Source organism: Xenopus laevis, chromosome 3S (genome assembly GCF_017654675.1).
Source record: "Xenopus laevis strain J_2021 chromosome 3S, Xenopus_laevis_v10.1, whole genome shotgun sequence".
Taxonomy (NCBI): domain Eukaryota; kingdom Metazoa; phylum Chordata; class Amphibia; order Anura; family Pipidae; genus Xenopus; species Xenopus laevis.
Window position 1 is genome coordinate 102,488,773 of NC_054376.1, and position 16,235 is coordinate 102,505,007.

General features: G+C 38.2%; 1 protein-coding gene across 2 annotated transcripts in view; it reads right to left on the reverse strand.

Annotated features, from left to right (window-relative positions):
- The window catches only part of LOC108712397 (5-hydroxytryptamine receptor 4), a 230,427-nt gene that overhangs the window by 65,864 nt on the left and 148,328 nt on the right, over positions 1 to 16,235 (reverse strand). For both annotated transcript variants that reach the window (XM_041588703.1, XM_041588704.1), the window contains exons 5-6: positions 5,060 to 5,213; positions 2,181 to 2,749 (exon numbers count right to left, since the gene is read on the reverse strand). In XM_041588703.1, the coding sequence (XP_041444637.1) occupies positions 2,181 to 2,749; positions 5,060 to 5,213 (723 nt within the window). The remainder of the gene's footprint in view (positions 1 to 2,180; positions 2,750 to 5,059; positions 5,214 to 16,235) is intronic.

The window sequence follows — 16,235 nt, forward strand, 5'->3', positions numbered from 1 at the left end:
AGTGATGAAACAGAAGCAGGACATAGTTAAAGAAGGGGTTGTTCCAGCACAAGTACCTCTTTTATTGTACCATGCATCCATCTCTTACATTGCCCTGTGACATTTTGGGAGAATCCCATTAACTTTGGATAAGGACCTTGCAAAACAACATGGTCGATGCATCTTTCTTACCACTTAAACTGACAAATTACGGGCACCAAGCAAGCCCTGCTAATGAGCAGGAGCTGTACAATTCATTACAGATTGACAACATTGTGCAATACTGCCACAGAGTATGTACCAGAAAACAGAACATGTACAAATTAAAAAAATCGTTAGGGTGTCTATTAACTGAGCTATAAGGTAATTTAGATTTACTGCCTCGTACATTCCTATGCTAATCCCATCAATGCAGCAATAGCAAATAAATATTGCTGCAATCCATAAATAGTGAGTAATATGTAAACAAGAGGAAAGCTAAGGCTGATTATCATATCATGTTTGAGCTGAACTGAGGATAGACCAAGGATATAAACTTTGCAAAACAAAACAAATTGCCAGGCAATTAATGGCCAGCTAGCAGAAACGATAAACATGGTGGCTAAGTTAAATTTCTGGGTCAATCTTATCTTTTTTCCTTTCCAATTACTGTAGATTAGTTACTCTTGACCCTTGCATTAGGAAAACAGGAACTGTGAATGAGCCAATGAAGCAGTACTTGCTGCAAAAGTGTTTATTCCAACGATATGTTTCGGGCACACAGGCCCTTTATCAAGTATCAATAATGTCGTTGGAATAAACACTTTTGCAGAAAGTACTGCTTCATTGGCTCATTCACAGTTCCTGTGTTCCTAATGCAAATTGCGATTACACCTGTGGCAGGGGTGTGTACTGCAGAATTGAGCCTACAATTAACCCACACTTAGCCACCTCTACTTTTACTCTTGAACCTGTTTTGTTGCATCTTGTTGTTAATTCAGTAAAGCATTATGAAAATCTCATACAACAGTTGTAGGGAACAATTGAACGGTGTAAACTGACCTATTGTTGTTGGGAACCTTATCTCCCATAAGCCTCAGCAAGCACATAATCATGTTACCACATTTCGTGTGCACATACAGTATATAATTGTTTTGGGGAACATAAATATATTTTTTATAATTCAGAATTAGTAAGCTCATACAGCTTAAAGTCTTAAAGTCACTATTGTTTTTTTACCTTTGACATTAATACAGAATATGGGTTTTCATATGGGGTTTCAAAATGGTCTGTTTGACACACATACACGCACATTGTATATATATATATATATATATATATATATATATATATATATATATATATATATATATATATATATATATATATATATATATATATATAAACAGTATGTGTATATATATATATATATCTATCTATATATATATATCTATATCTATATCTATATCTATATATATATATATATATATATATATATATATATATATATATATATATAGATATAGATATAGATATATATATAGATATATATATATATAGATATATATATATGGATGAGGCATATTCATAGTATGCAGCACAATGAGGGATATGATCCACTGATAGCTGGGTGCTGTGTGGACCAGGGAAGCAGGAGCTGGGCAGGGCAATCATGTGAACCGAGGAGTGAGAAGAGTGGCAAGGGGAAGGGATTGGGAAGGGCTTTGGGCACCACTACTAGTTGGCCCAGTTGTACACTGAACTTTACAGTACGTTCCTATATTCACTGATATTATATTCAAATATGTTTTTTTATTAGCTTTAAGTGTGCAAACATCTTGCTTTGAACAATTTTTGATGTAAATATATATACATACATTTTTATATGGACCTCTTCCAAGTTTTTTTATTCCAGTTGTTAAGAAATTTGTAAGAGGACCATAAGAGGAAATCTATCTGACCTGTTAAAATACAATTCGTCCTTTATATTTCTGGCACCAGAAGTGAAATTTGCTCAGTAGTGAATAGACATAATGTAAGTTGTCAATCTAATATGCAAGTATACACTGGATATATGTGCTGGCTGGGAAGCTATTATCATTCCTTCTGTATGCACTGCCTCTGTACTCAGCATGAATTTAACAGAGACCACATTTTCATGATATTATTTACAATGTTCATATATGCACAACAGTCTTTCAGAAAGGGATTATTTTACTCACCTTAATACATGAGTGGACCCATTGATAGTAGTGTTAGAACATGGGACAGTTTGCCCCAAGATGGAAGGCCTTCGATACTTCTCATCTCCACAACACAAAATGATGAGGAAGGCACGCCTGAAAGACTTGTTCAAAAAGGCATATAAGAAAGGGTTCAAGCCTGAATTGATGTAGCCTAACCAGAGAAAAGCTGTCCACAGCTCCACTGGTACAGAATAGTTTATAAAAGGATCAACCACATTGGTAATAAAAAATGGGGCCCAACAAAGACAGAAACAGCCCATAATTATGCAGAGGGTCTTGGCAGCTTTGGTTTCTGTCTTCATCCTGTGGGTGCTATGTTGATCGGGATGCTGATGTCGATGATCCACCGGGGCTCCTGCTCTTTGCAATACTCCAATCTGCCTGGCATGTTCTCTAGCAGTGATATAGATACGATAGTAGGCAAGCACCATGAGGAGGAAAGGAATGTAAAAAGCCACCACAGAGCATGTAATGGCATAGGGCTTGTTCACCATAAATATACAGTTTGTAGAATTGGAGCTTTTGTTGTATTTTCTTGTTTCTATCTGAAAGAGGAAGATTGGTGTTCAGATTTCATTTCAACTGTAATAATAGAAAATGATTTATTCTGTTGCAGAAACTTGTATGTTTAATACAGTTACGCTGCTGTATGATTTCAAAATTCATGATAACAATCGTATGATGGAAAAACCAACTCTAATCATTAAATCATAACTGGTCGGTATGTCTTGGTTTTTTTTTGTTGTTGTTTTTTTCTCAATCAAAAAACAACTGAAGTGTGAGTCAGGTGTCCTGGTAGCCAGAATTCCTGTCCTACAACTCCCAGCAACCCAGTTCAGACCGCTATCAACAGTGCTAGTGATAGCTTAACACCACCAGTTCCCCATAGCTTAAAACATAACTTTTAATAACTTAATAGTTAAAAACCACACACACCCTTAGTGTGCCAAGCTTCCCACGACTGCGTTAACTACGTCAATGCTGGACAGTGTCCTTAAAAAACATTCACTAAAATTGCCCAGGTGGACGAGTGGATGGTCTCGTGCCAACTTGCAGCGTGACCAGATACACCAAAGTGTTCCTAAAAGGAAAGTCTTCAGTTGTTTTTTGATTGTGATATATTGTATTCAACCTTGCAGACCAGCCATCAAGCAAACATTGGTGCGTAGTGGATGCTGAATTGAACGATTGTTGTTTTTTTCTGTATGAATTGTAATTGCTTGATTGAATTGCATTTTTTCTTTAGTGGCATGCATGCAAATGCAGCGAAATGCGTGAGTCTTCTTCAACCAAAGCCAATGCCCAGATCTAGCTCTTAAACTATGATGTGTTTTTTATCGAGAGCTGGCAAAACATACCCATTCATTAAATGGTACATTTTTGTGAAAGATTTTTTTAAAATATTTTCCTTATTTTTCATTTTTAACAGCATAAATATAAAAATGACAAAAAAGAAACACAAGTAGTACATATAAGAAAAGAAATACAGTACAGTTTATCAATTTGCCATACTCTGTCAGTTTATAATAAAGTTATATTAATATAACCCCTTTTTACTAAAGGATATAAAGGGGTTAAAGACTCCGGTGCACACATCAGTGTGGCGCCGAACACTGGAAGTGATGCCAACCAGACTTCTGATTTACAGTAAAGTGCCACCACAATTGCATTCATTTTTACTCTTCCCTGAGGATATCAGGGAAGAAATGGGTGGGGGAGATAGAGAAAGTAACCAACAGGATTGTTTTGGTTTAGTGTCATTTTGTTGGTGCTTATGACATGGGCTATACTACTACTGGTTAGGCTTTTGTTTTTTATTTCCACTTATCCCACTTGGTGATCCAAAAAGACCACAATTTTGGTCTTAAAATCAGTTTTAAAGACATTTCTCTATGGTGCCAGAAAAAAATGTTAAATACTGCTAGGAAGGATCTGCTAATTTGTTATACTGACAGCACAGGTACATGGCATAATCTTTTATTTAAACAAGTAATATACAGCACTTAATTTGTTCTATTATTTTATTCATTCACTGAATTAATCAGCAGTCATGAAGGAGAGAACAGCAGACATATGCGCAGTGATGCTTGCTTTGCTTAACCTTGATATTTGGATCTAGTTTTGATGTGCAATATTATTCCTTTTGTCCTATAGCCCTATTTTTCATACAGATTGAAGACTAAAATAATACTGAGTGTTCTGAAATCTTTCATAGCTTTACAGTCTTTCTTTGTATGACTCATTCTTTCAGCAGTTGAATATGTCAAATCTTACCAAGCTTAAAGTAGTGCATTTAAACACAGTTATAGTGCAAGTATAATGAAGTGATAAAAATGGTGGAATGACTCAGACTTGAGCCGGATTTATAACCAATATTTATGTTAAACTTTGGTGGAAATTTACTTTCCTTAATGTTCTTGCTTTTTAGTAACGCAGCAACAAAAATGAACAGATTTTCACAATAAACCTCAAAATCATATGAAACTATTAGAAAATTAAATCAAAAGATTGCATGTTAGCGCAGGTATGTTTATCTTGAAGTCCTTCAGCTGTTAAAGTACCGCTGCCGTCATCCTTGAAAGCCTTAAAATGGAAGTGAAGGATTTTGTGCATTACTTAAAAAGGATAATTCCACAATTTCCCATTCTAAAATATCTTTATCAGATTCCAAATCCCATGCAGGACTCAAAATCCTGCAGTAACATAAGCACTGGCTTTCAAGTAGTATGTTTAGACATTGAATCTCTTAGTAAAGGGAAGGGGAAAAATAAGAATAATGGGGATACAAAAAAAAACAAGAATAAATGGGGTTAGAAAAAACAAAGTTTTTTTTTAAACAGCTTTACTCTACTTACCAAGTCTAAAATGCCAATGCTGTTCCAACCTTGCATGATTGGAAGGAATGATATAAAAGTTGGAATAATCCAGCAGCCGCTGAGCATCAGGGTTATTCGGAGGGGGGTCATTTTATTTCTGTAAACCAGCGGCTGGCAGCAGATTGCGTAGTATCTTGAAAAGCAAAAGAGCATGCAGTTGCTGTATTACTAAACATTGTGCAAAGGTACGTTTTTATTAATAGTAGCAGTATTAGTAGGTTTTTATTTCATAAACAGTTGAATAATGCAAAAATAATACAATTTTAGCCAACGTGTTTTTTTTATTACTGAAGTTGCAACCCCTTGCAACCAGGTAGGATTTTTAGTTTCAGGTCAGAAAGGGGCAAGGAAAAAAAATACATAAACACATAGGTATCAATAAAATGAAGTTAGTGCAAATATCACTAACTGGTTACAGAGTTATGTGCTAAAATAGGTGTAAAAGTACTAGGGATGCACCATTTCCAGGATTTGGTTTGGGATTTGGCCAGGATTCTGCCTTTTTCAGCAGGATTCGGATTTGGCCGAATCATTCTACCCAGGCGAACCGAATCCTTGTTTGCATATGCAAATTAGGAGCGGGGAGGGAAATCATATGATTTTTTGTCACAAAAGAAAGAAGTCAAAAATGTTTCCCCTTTCCACCCCTAATGTGCATATGCAAATTAGGATTCGGTTTAGTATTCGGCTGAATCTTTTGCAATGGATTCGGGGGGTTCGGCCGAATCCAAAATAGTGGATTCAGTAAATACAGGGCTTTCCTTGTATGTTATACATATACCTTATACAGTATATAACTAATAACTAATGCCTGCACCCCTAGTGTCTGGATATAATTTGCTGATTGTGGCAGCCAGAAATACTGGGTAATTCTGCGAAGGAATAATCCTTTTGTGGGCAAGATAAAATGCCAAACATGCACTCCTTTATTAAATGAGACTTACAGAGCTTTCATAAAAGTAATATTTACATTTTGAGATACTATTTTTTTCTTTTCAATATACTTTTTATAATCCTAATTGACTAAATTATTGCAGTGATGTAAACAGCAGGCAAAATACACACAAAATTGGGCCCTTTTGACACCCATATACTACTATATATATATATATATATATATATATATATATATATATATATATATATATATATATATATATATATATATATATATATATATATATACACACACATAGATTTCTTGATGAATCTAAAACTATAAACTGATAAACTAAAATGACAAGCAATGCAGAATTTACTGATCCCAGGGCCCACAGAAATATTTTTATTAAGTGGTTGGCAGGGCATTTATAAGCAGTTTATTGGGTGCATACAACAATCAACAAAATTGGTCATAAAAGTTTCACCATTTTTTTTCTGTATTCAGAAATTTTCAGCTGTTTTAGTACAAATATGTGGAAACATAATAAACAATGATCTCCAATTACTACATAAAAAAATATTTTGAGCTATTTTTTGTGTACTTCGACAAGGGAATAGTCCAAATTTGATTCGAATTTAAAAACTCTGGTCATTGCAAATGGGTAAGGACTAGGTCTTGATAATATCAGAAAAGCTAGGTAACAATTAGGGGCCCATTCACTAAGCTTGAGTGAAGGAATAGAGGAAAATAGAGGAAAAAAACTTCGAATTTCAAATGTTTTTTTTGGCTACTTCGACCATCGAATTGGCTACTTCGAACTTCGACTACGACCTTTGACTTCGAATCGAACGATTCAAACTAAAAATCATTCGACTATTCGACTATTTGATAGTCAAAGTACTGTCTCTTTAAAAAAAACTTCGACCCCCTAGTTTGCCACCTAAAACCTACCGAGGCCAATGTTAGCCTATGGGGAAGGTCCCCATAGGCTTTACAAGTTTTTTTTGATCGAAGGAATTTCGTTTGATCGATGGATTAAAATCGTTTCGAAGGATTTAATCGTTCGATCGAATGATTATTCCTTCGATCGTTCGATCAAACGAATTGCACTAAATCCTTCGACTTCGATATTCGAAGTCGAAGGATTTCAATTTGGCAGTCGAATATCGAGGGTTAATTAACCCTCGATATTCGACCCTAGGTAAATGTGCCCCTTAAGGTTAAATTCTAGGATTTCTATTACTATCAATCATTTGTCTATCTATCAGTCTGTCTATTTCACACAAACTTAAAGTATAGCTCCAAATGCATACATTATAGATGGGAAAGAGTTAACTTTCATTTATATGTGGCTTAGTGTAATAAATGGCCCCAGTGACACATTTAGATCTTTGTGCACGTTTCAGTATGTAAGTGTGTCTATTTTTGTAATGCTTCATGAATATGGGATAAAAGGTGTTTATTTAAAAGAGCAGCTCTTAAGCGAGTTGCATGTAACTTTATATATGCTGCGCAAAACTCAAGGGCTTACCACTGCGTAATTGTATAAATCCATTTTACTTTGTACAGGGACACATTAATGTATTTTTCTTTGAAAGCTATACCTGGAGAGTGAAACTAACTCATACTGAAGGCTTAGGCAATTGTAAGCGCTCGTTGACCTATGCAAGAATCGTTATTTTCCAACCTCCAATTTTGGAGGTGACAAACAGTTTTTTCCTCACTGTGAGTTAAGAAAATATTGCTTTTACATTCCTTGCACAGAAACACATTCACAGCTAACACTGGCTCCCGTGTTTTTTCTCAGACCTTTCTTAATACATGTATTTGCTATTGGGCATATTTACCAATGTGCGACTTTTCGATTTTGAAATCTTTGACATACTTCACGTAACTACATCAGACAAAATGCTTCGACTCGCCAAATGAACACTGGCTTCGTCAGCGTGAAAGTTTCTTAGCAAATTTTCTCCAGCATTACTTTCTTCCTAGCAAAACTTTGTTAACATACTTGCGCTTGCATCAATTTAAACATGGCAGGAAATGATGAGCGAAATTTTTCGCTCATAGACTCTAATGGGTGAAAAAGTTTGTTGTACGCCAAAAATTTGTCTCGCAATTTGTTGTGAGTCACAAAAAAATTGACGCCCATAGATTAAGGGGCACATTTATTAAGCTCGAGTGAAGGATTAGAATGAAAAATACTTCGAATTTCGAAGTTTTTTTTTTTGGCTACTTCGACCATCGAATTGGCTACTTTGACCTTCGACTTCGACTTCGAATCGAGCGATTCTAACTAAAAATCGTTCGACTATCCAACCATTCGATAGTCGAAGTACTGTCTCTTTAAAAAAAACTTCGACTACCTACTTCGCCACCTAAAACCTACCGAGCACCAATGTTAGCCTATGGGGACCTTCCCCATAAGTTTACTAAGCTTTTTTTGATCAAAGGAAAATCCTTCGATCGATGGATTAAAATTCTTCGAATTGTTCGATTTTTCCTTCGATCGTTCAATCGAAGCATTTGCGGTAAATCCTTTGACTTCGATATTCGAAGTCGAAGGATTTTACTTAGAGGGTCGAATATCGAGGGTTGAACCCTCGATATTCGACCCATAGTAAATGTGCCCCCAAAATGCATTTCAGCAAATTTTCACTTTTGCATCAAATTTTCACAAATCCAAATGGGTCGGCAAGCCCAGATTTGTGGAAAGGCCACCTAGGCCCGGGCCAAGGGCGGCAGGATTTTAGAGGGATGACATGTTGCCCAACCACATACCACATTGTTCAGAAACACTGGGGATGAGCTGGAGATACAGTCATTTTTTTAATTTCCCTTGCGCCAATCCCCATTGCTCCAGTCCAGATGATAAAAATTTTGCAAGAATAAAGGGGAGGGGACAGAGGTGGCACGGCAGTGGGCCTAGGGGTGCCCACTATGTAAATCCGGCCCTGTGGGTCGGAATTGCCCATCGCTAGTGGTAGGTACAAAAATAAAGACAAAAAAGATCCGCTTAGGCATGAGCCCATCCTAAACCAAATGTGGCATGAGCTTCGAATGGTTAAAAAAGTGTAAATAACATATATTTAACAGTTACAACTTTTAAAAATAATGCCACATTATTATATGAAAAAACACTAGTGTTTTGTCTTTTTTATGACTTTTTCTGGAGTACAGGATATAATGCCACTGACATAATAATGTTGAGGCTATAACTTCATCTTATCAATTCACCAGCCAGAACCTTGGCTAAAAGGTTCAATGATTAATGATTGTTCATCTGGGCGAACATTCACAATGAGAAACGGTGTGAAACTTCTTTAGCGCTGAGCTTATTCGCTAGCGAATTGTCTTCTTCGCCTTTTAATAAACTGTTGTGAATTGTTATTTTGGTGAATTTTCACCAAAAAAAAGTGCTTTGTTCTTTATTAAATTTGTCCCTGTATCTTCAGCTGGCTATGACAACTACTAAGATCTTTTGACTATTTATGGGGAGTAATGCACCCTTATTGTAAAGTATGAGGTTATTAGAAGTGTCCAAAGAGTTCCATGACCATGTAAAAGCACAAGTCCAAAGGCCGATACCAGAAAAGCACAATACCAAACTCTAAGGTGACTTTACATCATATTCCTCAGTTCTACACAATAAAATAGGTGTATACATTGATAGGGATGTAGCGAACTGTTCGCCGGCGAACTAGTTCGCGCGAACTTTGACTGTTCGCGTCCGCCGCAAGTTCGCGAACGTCGCGCGACGTTCGCCAATAGGCGTTCGCGTCAAAATCGTTCGACCATTCGACCATTCGATCGCTAAAATCGAACGATTTTCGTTCGATTCGAACGAAAATCGTTCGATCGAACGATTAAAATCCTTCGATCGTTCGAATCGAACGATTTTCGGATGTTCGAAGTTCGCGAACAGTTCGCAAACTGTTCGCATTTTTTGCCGGTGTTCGCGAACGGCGTTCGCGAACACATACTCGGCGGTTCGCTACATCCCTATACATTGAACATACAGATTGCATAAACAAATATAACTAGTTACTGATACTACAGGTAAAGAGGGCCCCGCCCTGACTTTTAGAGGGTTATTTATCTAAGTCTGATTTTATCTCAACATTTTCTGCAACAAACGCCAATCAAATCTGCTTGGGTTTTTTACGCTTATTTATTATTAAATTTTCCAAAAAATTCGCTTTGCGGTAAAAAAATCTGATTTTCATGATTTTTTCGGATTCTTCACCCAAAAACTTAGATTTCTTATGCTTTTATGCCCAAAAAGATGGGTTTAGTCCATTTGTTTTTTTTAATTAATTAAGGCAACAATGTCATTTAAAGGGGATCTTAACCCAAACACCGAATTGATGTAATCTTACTAAGCACTTCTCAGTTTCCATTCATTTTTTTATATTTTGACCAGACATAGATCAGAGACTATATCCCAAGGTATGTAACAAGGGTCTCCCATGCATGGTAAGATTCCCACCTGGAGCACCCCTAGGCCTTTGCTGTGAGATGTAGGCATGACACTCTTGTTGCAATTGTACTAAGGCAAACATTATTAACAGCTTCTCACAGGTTCACTGGGGCAGACTGAAGTCATTTAATGACCAGGAACTTATTAGTTAACAAGTTACCCAAATACACTTAAAAGAAGATCCTCTCATATCGCTCTATCACACACACTCAGGGGCACATTTACCTAGGGTCGAATATCGAGGGTTAATTAATCCTCGATATTCGATCGTCAAAGTAAAATCCTCGAAGTCGAAGGATTTACCGATATTCCTACGATCGTTCGATCGAACTAAATTCCTTCGATCAAAAAAACCTTGGAAAGCCTATAGGGTCCTTCCCTATAGGCTAACATTGGCCTCGGTAGGTTAAAGGTGGCGAACTAGGGGGTCGAAGAATTGTTTAAAAAGACAGTACTTTGACTATCAAATGGTCGAACGATCTTTAGTTTGAATCGTTCAATTCGAAGGTCGTAGTCGAAGGTCGAAGTAGCCCATTCGATGGTCGAAGTAGCCAAAAAAAACATTCGAAATTCGAACTATTTTTCCTCTATTTCTTCGCTCGAGCTAAGTAAATGGGCCCCTCAGTGTGCCTCCCTGAAGCCTCCAGACCCCTGCCATGGAGAAGTGCACATGCAGAGTGCGGTTAGCCATTAAAGGAGGCTATATACAGTATGTCTGTATGTTTAAATACAGTGTCAAAGCTTCCTCCTTTCCACCAGCCATAATGGTCCCACTAGGCTTCCACTAACTAGTCCCTACATGCACTCTTCCATAACTTGCAAACAATCGTCCCTAGGGCAGTATGCCAAATTTAGACTCCTTGCTAGTTAGCCCTATTTAACGTCTACTGCCTACTGTATCTATCAAATCATAGCAAGGATCAGGTGCCCACCTAGTAATATCTGTCTCTCTTGTGGATGATGCTAGGCCAATGAGAAAGTGCACAGCTCCTGCATTTCTCTATATAGGCTCCTGCAGGGTGAATTCCCCTACAGGCCAACCTTATGCTGGCTGTGCTGAATATTGCCAGAACAATTTAGAATAGAATGAAATATATTTTTTCTCCCTACATGTAGGCCATTAGGCATGTAGCATGGTTGTTGTAGGCTATAAAACATAGCAACCTTTGCACCTTTTATTACAGTTCCCAACCCCAAGCATACACACTATGCTCACACTTTTCCAAATGCAAAACCTCATACATACTCCATAGAGATAATACTCTAATTGAAAGTGCTGACCTCTTTGCCACCATGCCAGTTGAAGGCAGCAGTGAAAAACACATTAAGCTTAGTTCAAAACATGGATCACAGTCAAAATAGGAGATCAAGGACACACAGGATCACAGAAAAAAGCTAACATATTGGGAGTGCTAGCAACCATTGCTGCTTCCAGTCATAACCATTTCGGAATGTAATTTTATACCGATTTTTTTTTTTTTACCGCCATCCTGTATTAAATGCCCCACTGTGTTCATGTACTGCAGGACTGTAGGATATCACAAATGAAGGCATAATTCATTAGACAAATAACGTGCCACTCTCAGAACAGGAATGCAACACTTTCCTGCAATATATATACCTCTTTAAATAGCATTTCTCTAAGCCACAGGGGACAACCAGAGGCCAGATCCACATTTCCACAGCAAACAGTGCTTCTGAGTAGAAACATACCAGTGTACAGCTATTTTTTCGCAAATCCATTAAGTATGTGCACATGCTTTCAAAACACATCTACCGAAACATTGTCAGAGGTGAAAAGTGCTCAAGCAGAAACAGTGTAGAGACTCAAACACACTATTGTTTCCTCTGTAGGTCGATTCTGCACTTGGTTTATGGGTTTTTGGTTTCCGGGCCATGTAATGTGCACCGTGAATTATCAATAAACACAATGAAATATGTGTTACTGCATGTTTTAAAGTTGGGTGTTTCTCCATATACCCAGTCTGGTCATTAATGAATTGAAGTAATGGAGAGGTAGAAAAGAATATAAATATCTGATAACACATGTTGCTTTACGTATATATATATATATATATTTTGCTTCAAACCTACAAAAGTTATAAAACAGATCATTCATCATTTTTTTTGATGGTAGAATATAAACTCAAGATTTTAAGGGGAAGCTTGATTCCTCAGGTCACATTCTATTTGGTTCCTGGGACTGGGGTTTGGGTAATATTATCCTTCTGTGCAATAAGATGGAACTTTTTTTTAATGTAAATGGTATATACAGTATCAACATAGGACATAGCTTAGAACATACACTATATAATACACATTCCTTAATTACAAAATATGGTATTTCATGCTTTTTGTGATAAATAAGAGTTCTGCATTATATTTTATCATTAGGGTGGACTTTTTGCATTGTGTTTTAACATATTTAACATTTTGCACATCAAATCACAACATCAAATCACCTGATATTGCCTCCTACTGTCCTCCATACTGCTTCCTAGATGAATTCCTAGAAAATGCTAATTGGGGTTGATATTTGCATATTTGTCTGTACAGTTGCTTTTACCAATGAGAATCGTGGGCATTCTGAGACTTGCATAGTGTGCAATGGGGTAATTGTTAATACTTTAATTGTCAAAACACCGAAATGCACCATGTGCCATTGCCCTAAGGGGAGCAGAACCTTTCACAGCGCTTAACTAAAATTCAACAGAAACTACATTGTTGGAAGAAAATTGCTTCCCCTACTCTGCTAATAATGACACGGAACGGGTCTTTTAGGTTCAGCCACTGTAAAGAATCCTTTACTTTAGCATATTATTGGCTCTAAAAATAAATGCGGTACAGACCCAGAACCAAAAGTCAGATGTTCTCCTTCATAATATTAACATATTGTAATTGCAGATTGTTGTTAGAGAAAGAAGCTAGAATATGTTTTATTTCTCTAGCAATTTCCAGCTGTCCTCATACAAACACACAAATCCTATAATTAATTGAGGCTTCCCAGCAGTAGACTGCAGTCTGTGGATAACAATTATATTAAAAAGCAATAAGGCCATTCAGTGGAAATGTTTACAGAAATAAAGGTTTCTTAAATGTGGTTTTCAGACTTTTTGGCTTTAGGCCCAAGTTGGATGTTGTATAAGTCACCCTGCTATAGTTCTAATAATAATAATAATAACAATAATATTAATAACTAGACATTAAGCCCGTTAAATTAACGGGCGCTAGAACATATGTCGTCACATACCTCCCAACATTTCAGAATGGGTAACATTAGTAGGCAGGGCCCCCTTTGTAGCACTGGTGGCCAGGGGGTTAACATTGGTGGCCAGGGGGGTGTTAACATTGGTGGCCAGGGGGGGTTAACACTGGTGGCCAGGGGGGGTTAAAATTTGTGGCCAGGGGGGTTAACATTGGTGGCCAGGGGGGTGTCAACATTGGTGGCCAGGGGGGTGTCAACATTGGTGGCCAGGGGGGTTAACATTGGTGGCCAGGGGGGTTAACATTGGTGGCCAGGTGGGGTTAACATTGGTGGCCAGGGGGGGTGTTAACATTGGTGGCCAGGGAGGTTAACATTGGTGGCCAGGGGGGTTAACATTGGTGGTCAGGGGGTGTTAACATTGGTGGCCAGGGGGGTTAACATTGGTGGCCAGGGGGGGTTAACATTGGTGGCCAGGGGGCATTGGTGGCCAGGGGGGGTTAACATTGGTGGCCAGGGGCGGTTAACATTAGTGGCCAGGGGGGTGTTCACATTGGTGGCCAGGGGGGTTAACATTGGTGGCCAGGGGGCATTAGTGGCCAGGGGGGGTTAACATTGGTGGCCAGGGGGCATTGGTGGCCAGGGGGGGTTAACATTGGTGGCCAGGGGGGTTAACATTGGTGGCCAGGGGGGTGTTAACATTGGTGCCAGGGGGGTTAACATTGGTGGCCGGGGGGTTAACATTGGTGGCCAGGGGGGGTTAACATTGGTGGCCAGTGGAACTTACCTGTCAAGTTCGCCGGGGGCCCTTTCACGCAGTTTCTCCTTAGTGACGTCTTCTTCCTCGGCGGTGGCTTCTTCTTCTCCTTTGGCGGCGGTGGATCCTCTCTTCAGACGGCGGTGGATCCTCTCTTTAGACGGCATTGGTGGATCTTCTCTTCAGACAGCGGTGGATCCTCTCTTCAGACGCCGGCGGTGGATCCTCTCTTCAGACACCGGCAGTGGATCCTCTCTTCAGATGCCGGCAGTGGATCCTTTTTTTCAGACGCCGGCGGTGGATCCTCTCTTCAGACGCCGGCGGTGGATCCTCTTCAGGCGGCGGTGGATCTTCTTCAGGCGACGGTGGATCCTCTTCAGCTGGCAGGCGGCAGATCCTCTCTTCGGACAGGTAATTCCAGCAGCTAACGGTCCGTGGGGCACATGCGCAGTGGCGCAATTCCACGAACACAGGGACTAGACGCAGAGACACTTGAGGCTTATTATATAGGATAATTTAGGTAAAGTAAAATCTTTCCCTAACTGATCTCCAGATTGTGTCTGTACGACGGTCAGTCCCACATCTTGGTGTTAGGGATCACGATTTTAAACAGGCAAATCAGGGTCATTGTATAACAGCCATATAATTTAAATATAAATTATTGCATAGAAAAAAAGATTAACATAGAAAAACCACAAAACTGGCTCTTCTTTTTTAAACAAATATTAGACAATAAATTATTGCTATTAACAGAGGATGCCATGCATTGTACTTCCCGATAAATCCCATTTCAGGATAGCTATATACAGTATAAATGAAGTCATACGTTATTTAAATAACAGAGGGCCTGTGATAACGGGCTTCCAAAGAAATTACATTTTAGCCGAACGTTATATGAATGAAGACATAATTCTAGTTGTTAATTCTATTATCTACAGACAGCAGGGGGCCTAAATAATTGCTCAATAGCTACAGTAAGCATGCTTTTCAGAGAGAACAACATCCTGCCAATAAATAGTATTTTATATTGCACCTGCACTGTAAGGGTTACACAAATAATACATTTCATTTAAGGTTTTAAAAAACTAGATTTGTATTTAGTGATGGGCGAATTTGGGGTGTTTCACTTCGCCGAAAAATTTGCGAATTTACCGCAGAATTTGAGAAATGGCAAAAATTCGCAAAACTTTACCGGCGGCTTATTTATTAAAGGTTGGATTTTTAATGCTTTTAGAGGTTTTTGAAAAAAAACAACTAAACTCACAAACTCTTAAACTACGAATGGCATGAGACTTATTAAAGGAAAACTATACCCCCAAAATGAACACTTAAGCAACAGATAGTTCGTATCATATTAAGTGGCATATTAAAGAATCTCACCAAACTGGAATATATATTTAAGTAAATCTTGCCCTTTTACATCTCTTGCCTTGAGCCACCATTTCGTGATGGTCTGTGTGCTGCCTCAGAGATCACCTGACCAAAAATACTACAACTCTAACTGTAACAGGAAGAAGTGTGGAAGCAAAAGACACAACTCTGTCTGTTAATTGGCTCATGTGACCTAACATGTACGGTTTGTTGGTATGTTTGTGAGTACAGTGAATCCTACGATCCCAGGGGGCGGCCCTTATTTTTTAAAATGGCAATTTTCTATTTATGATTACCCAATGGCACATACTACTAGAAAAGTATATTATTATGAAAATGGTTTATTTACATGAAGCAGGGTTTTACAAATGAGCTGTTTTATGCAATATCTTTTTATAGAGACCTACATTGTTTGGGGGGTATAGTTTTCCTTTAATAAAATCCGAATGATAAAACTACAAT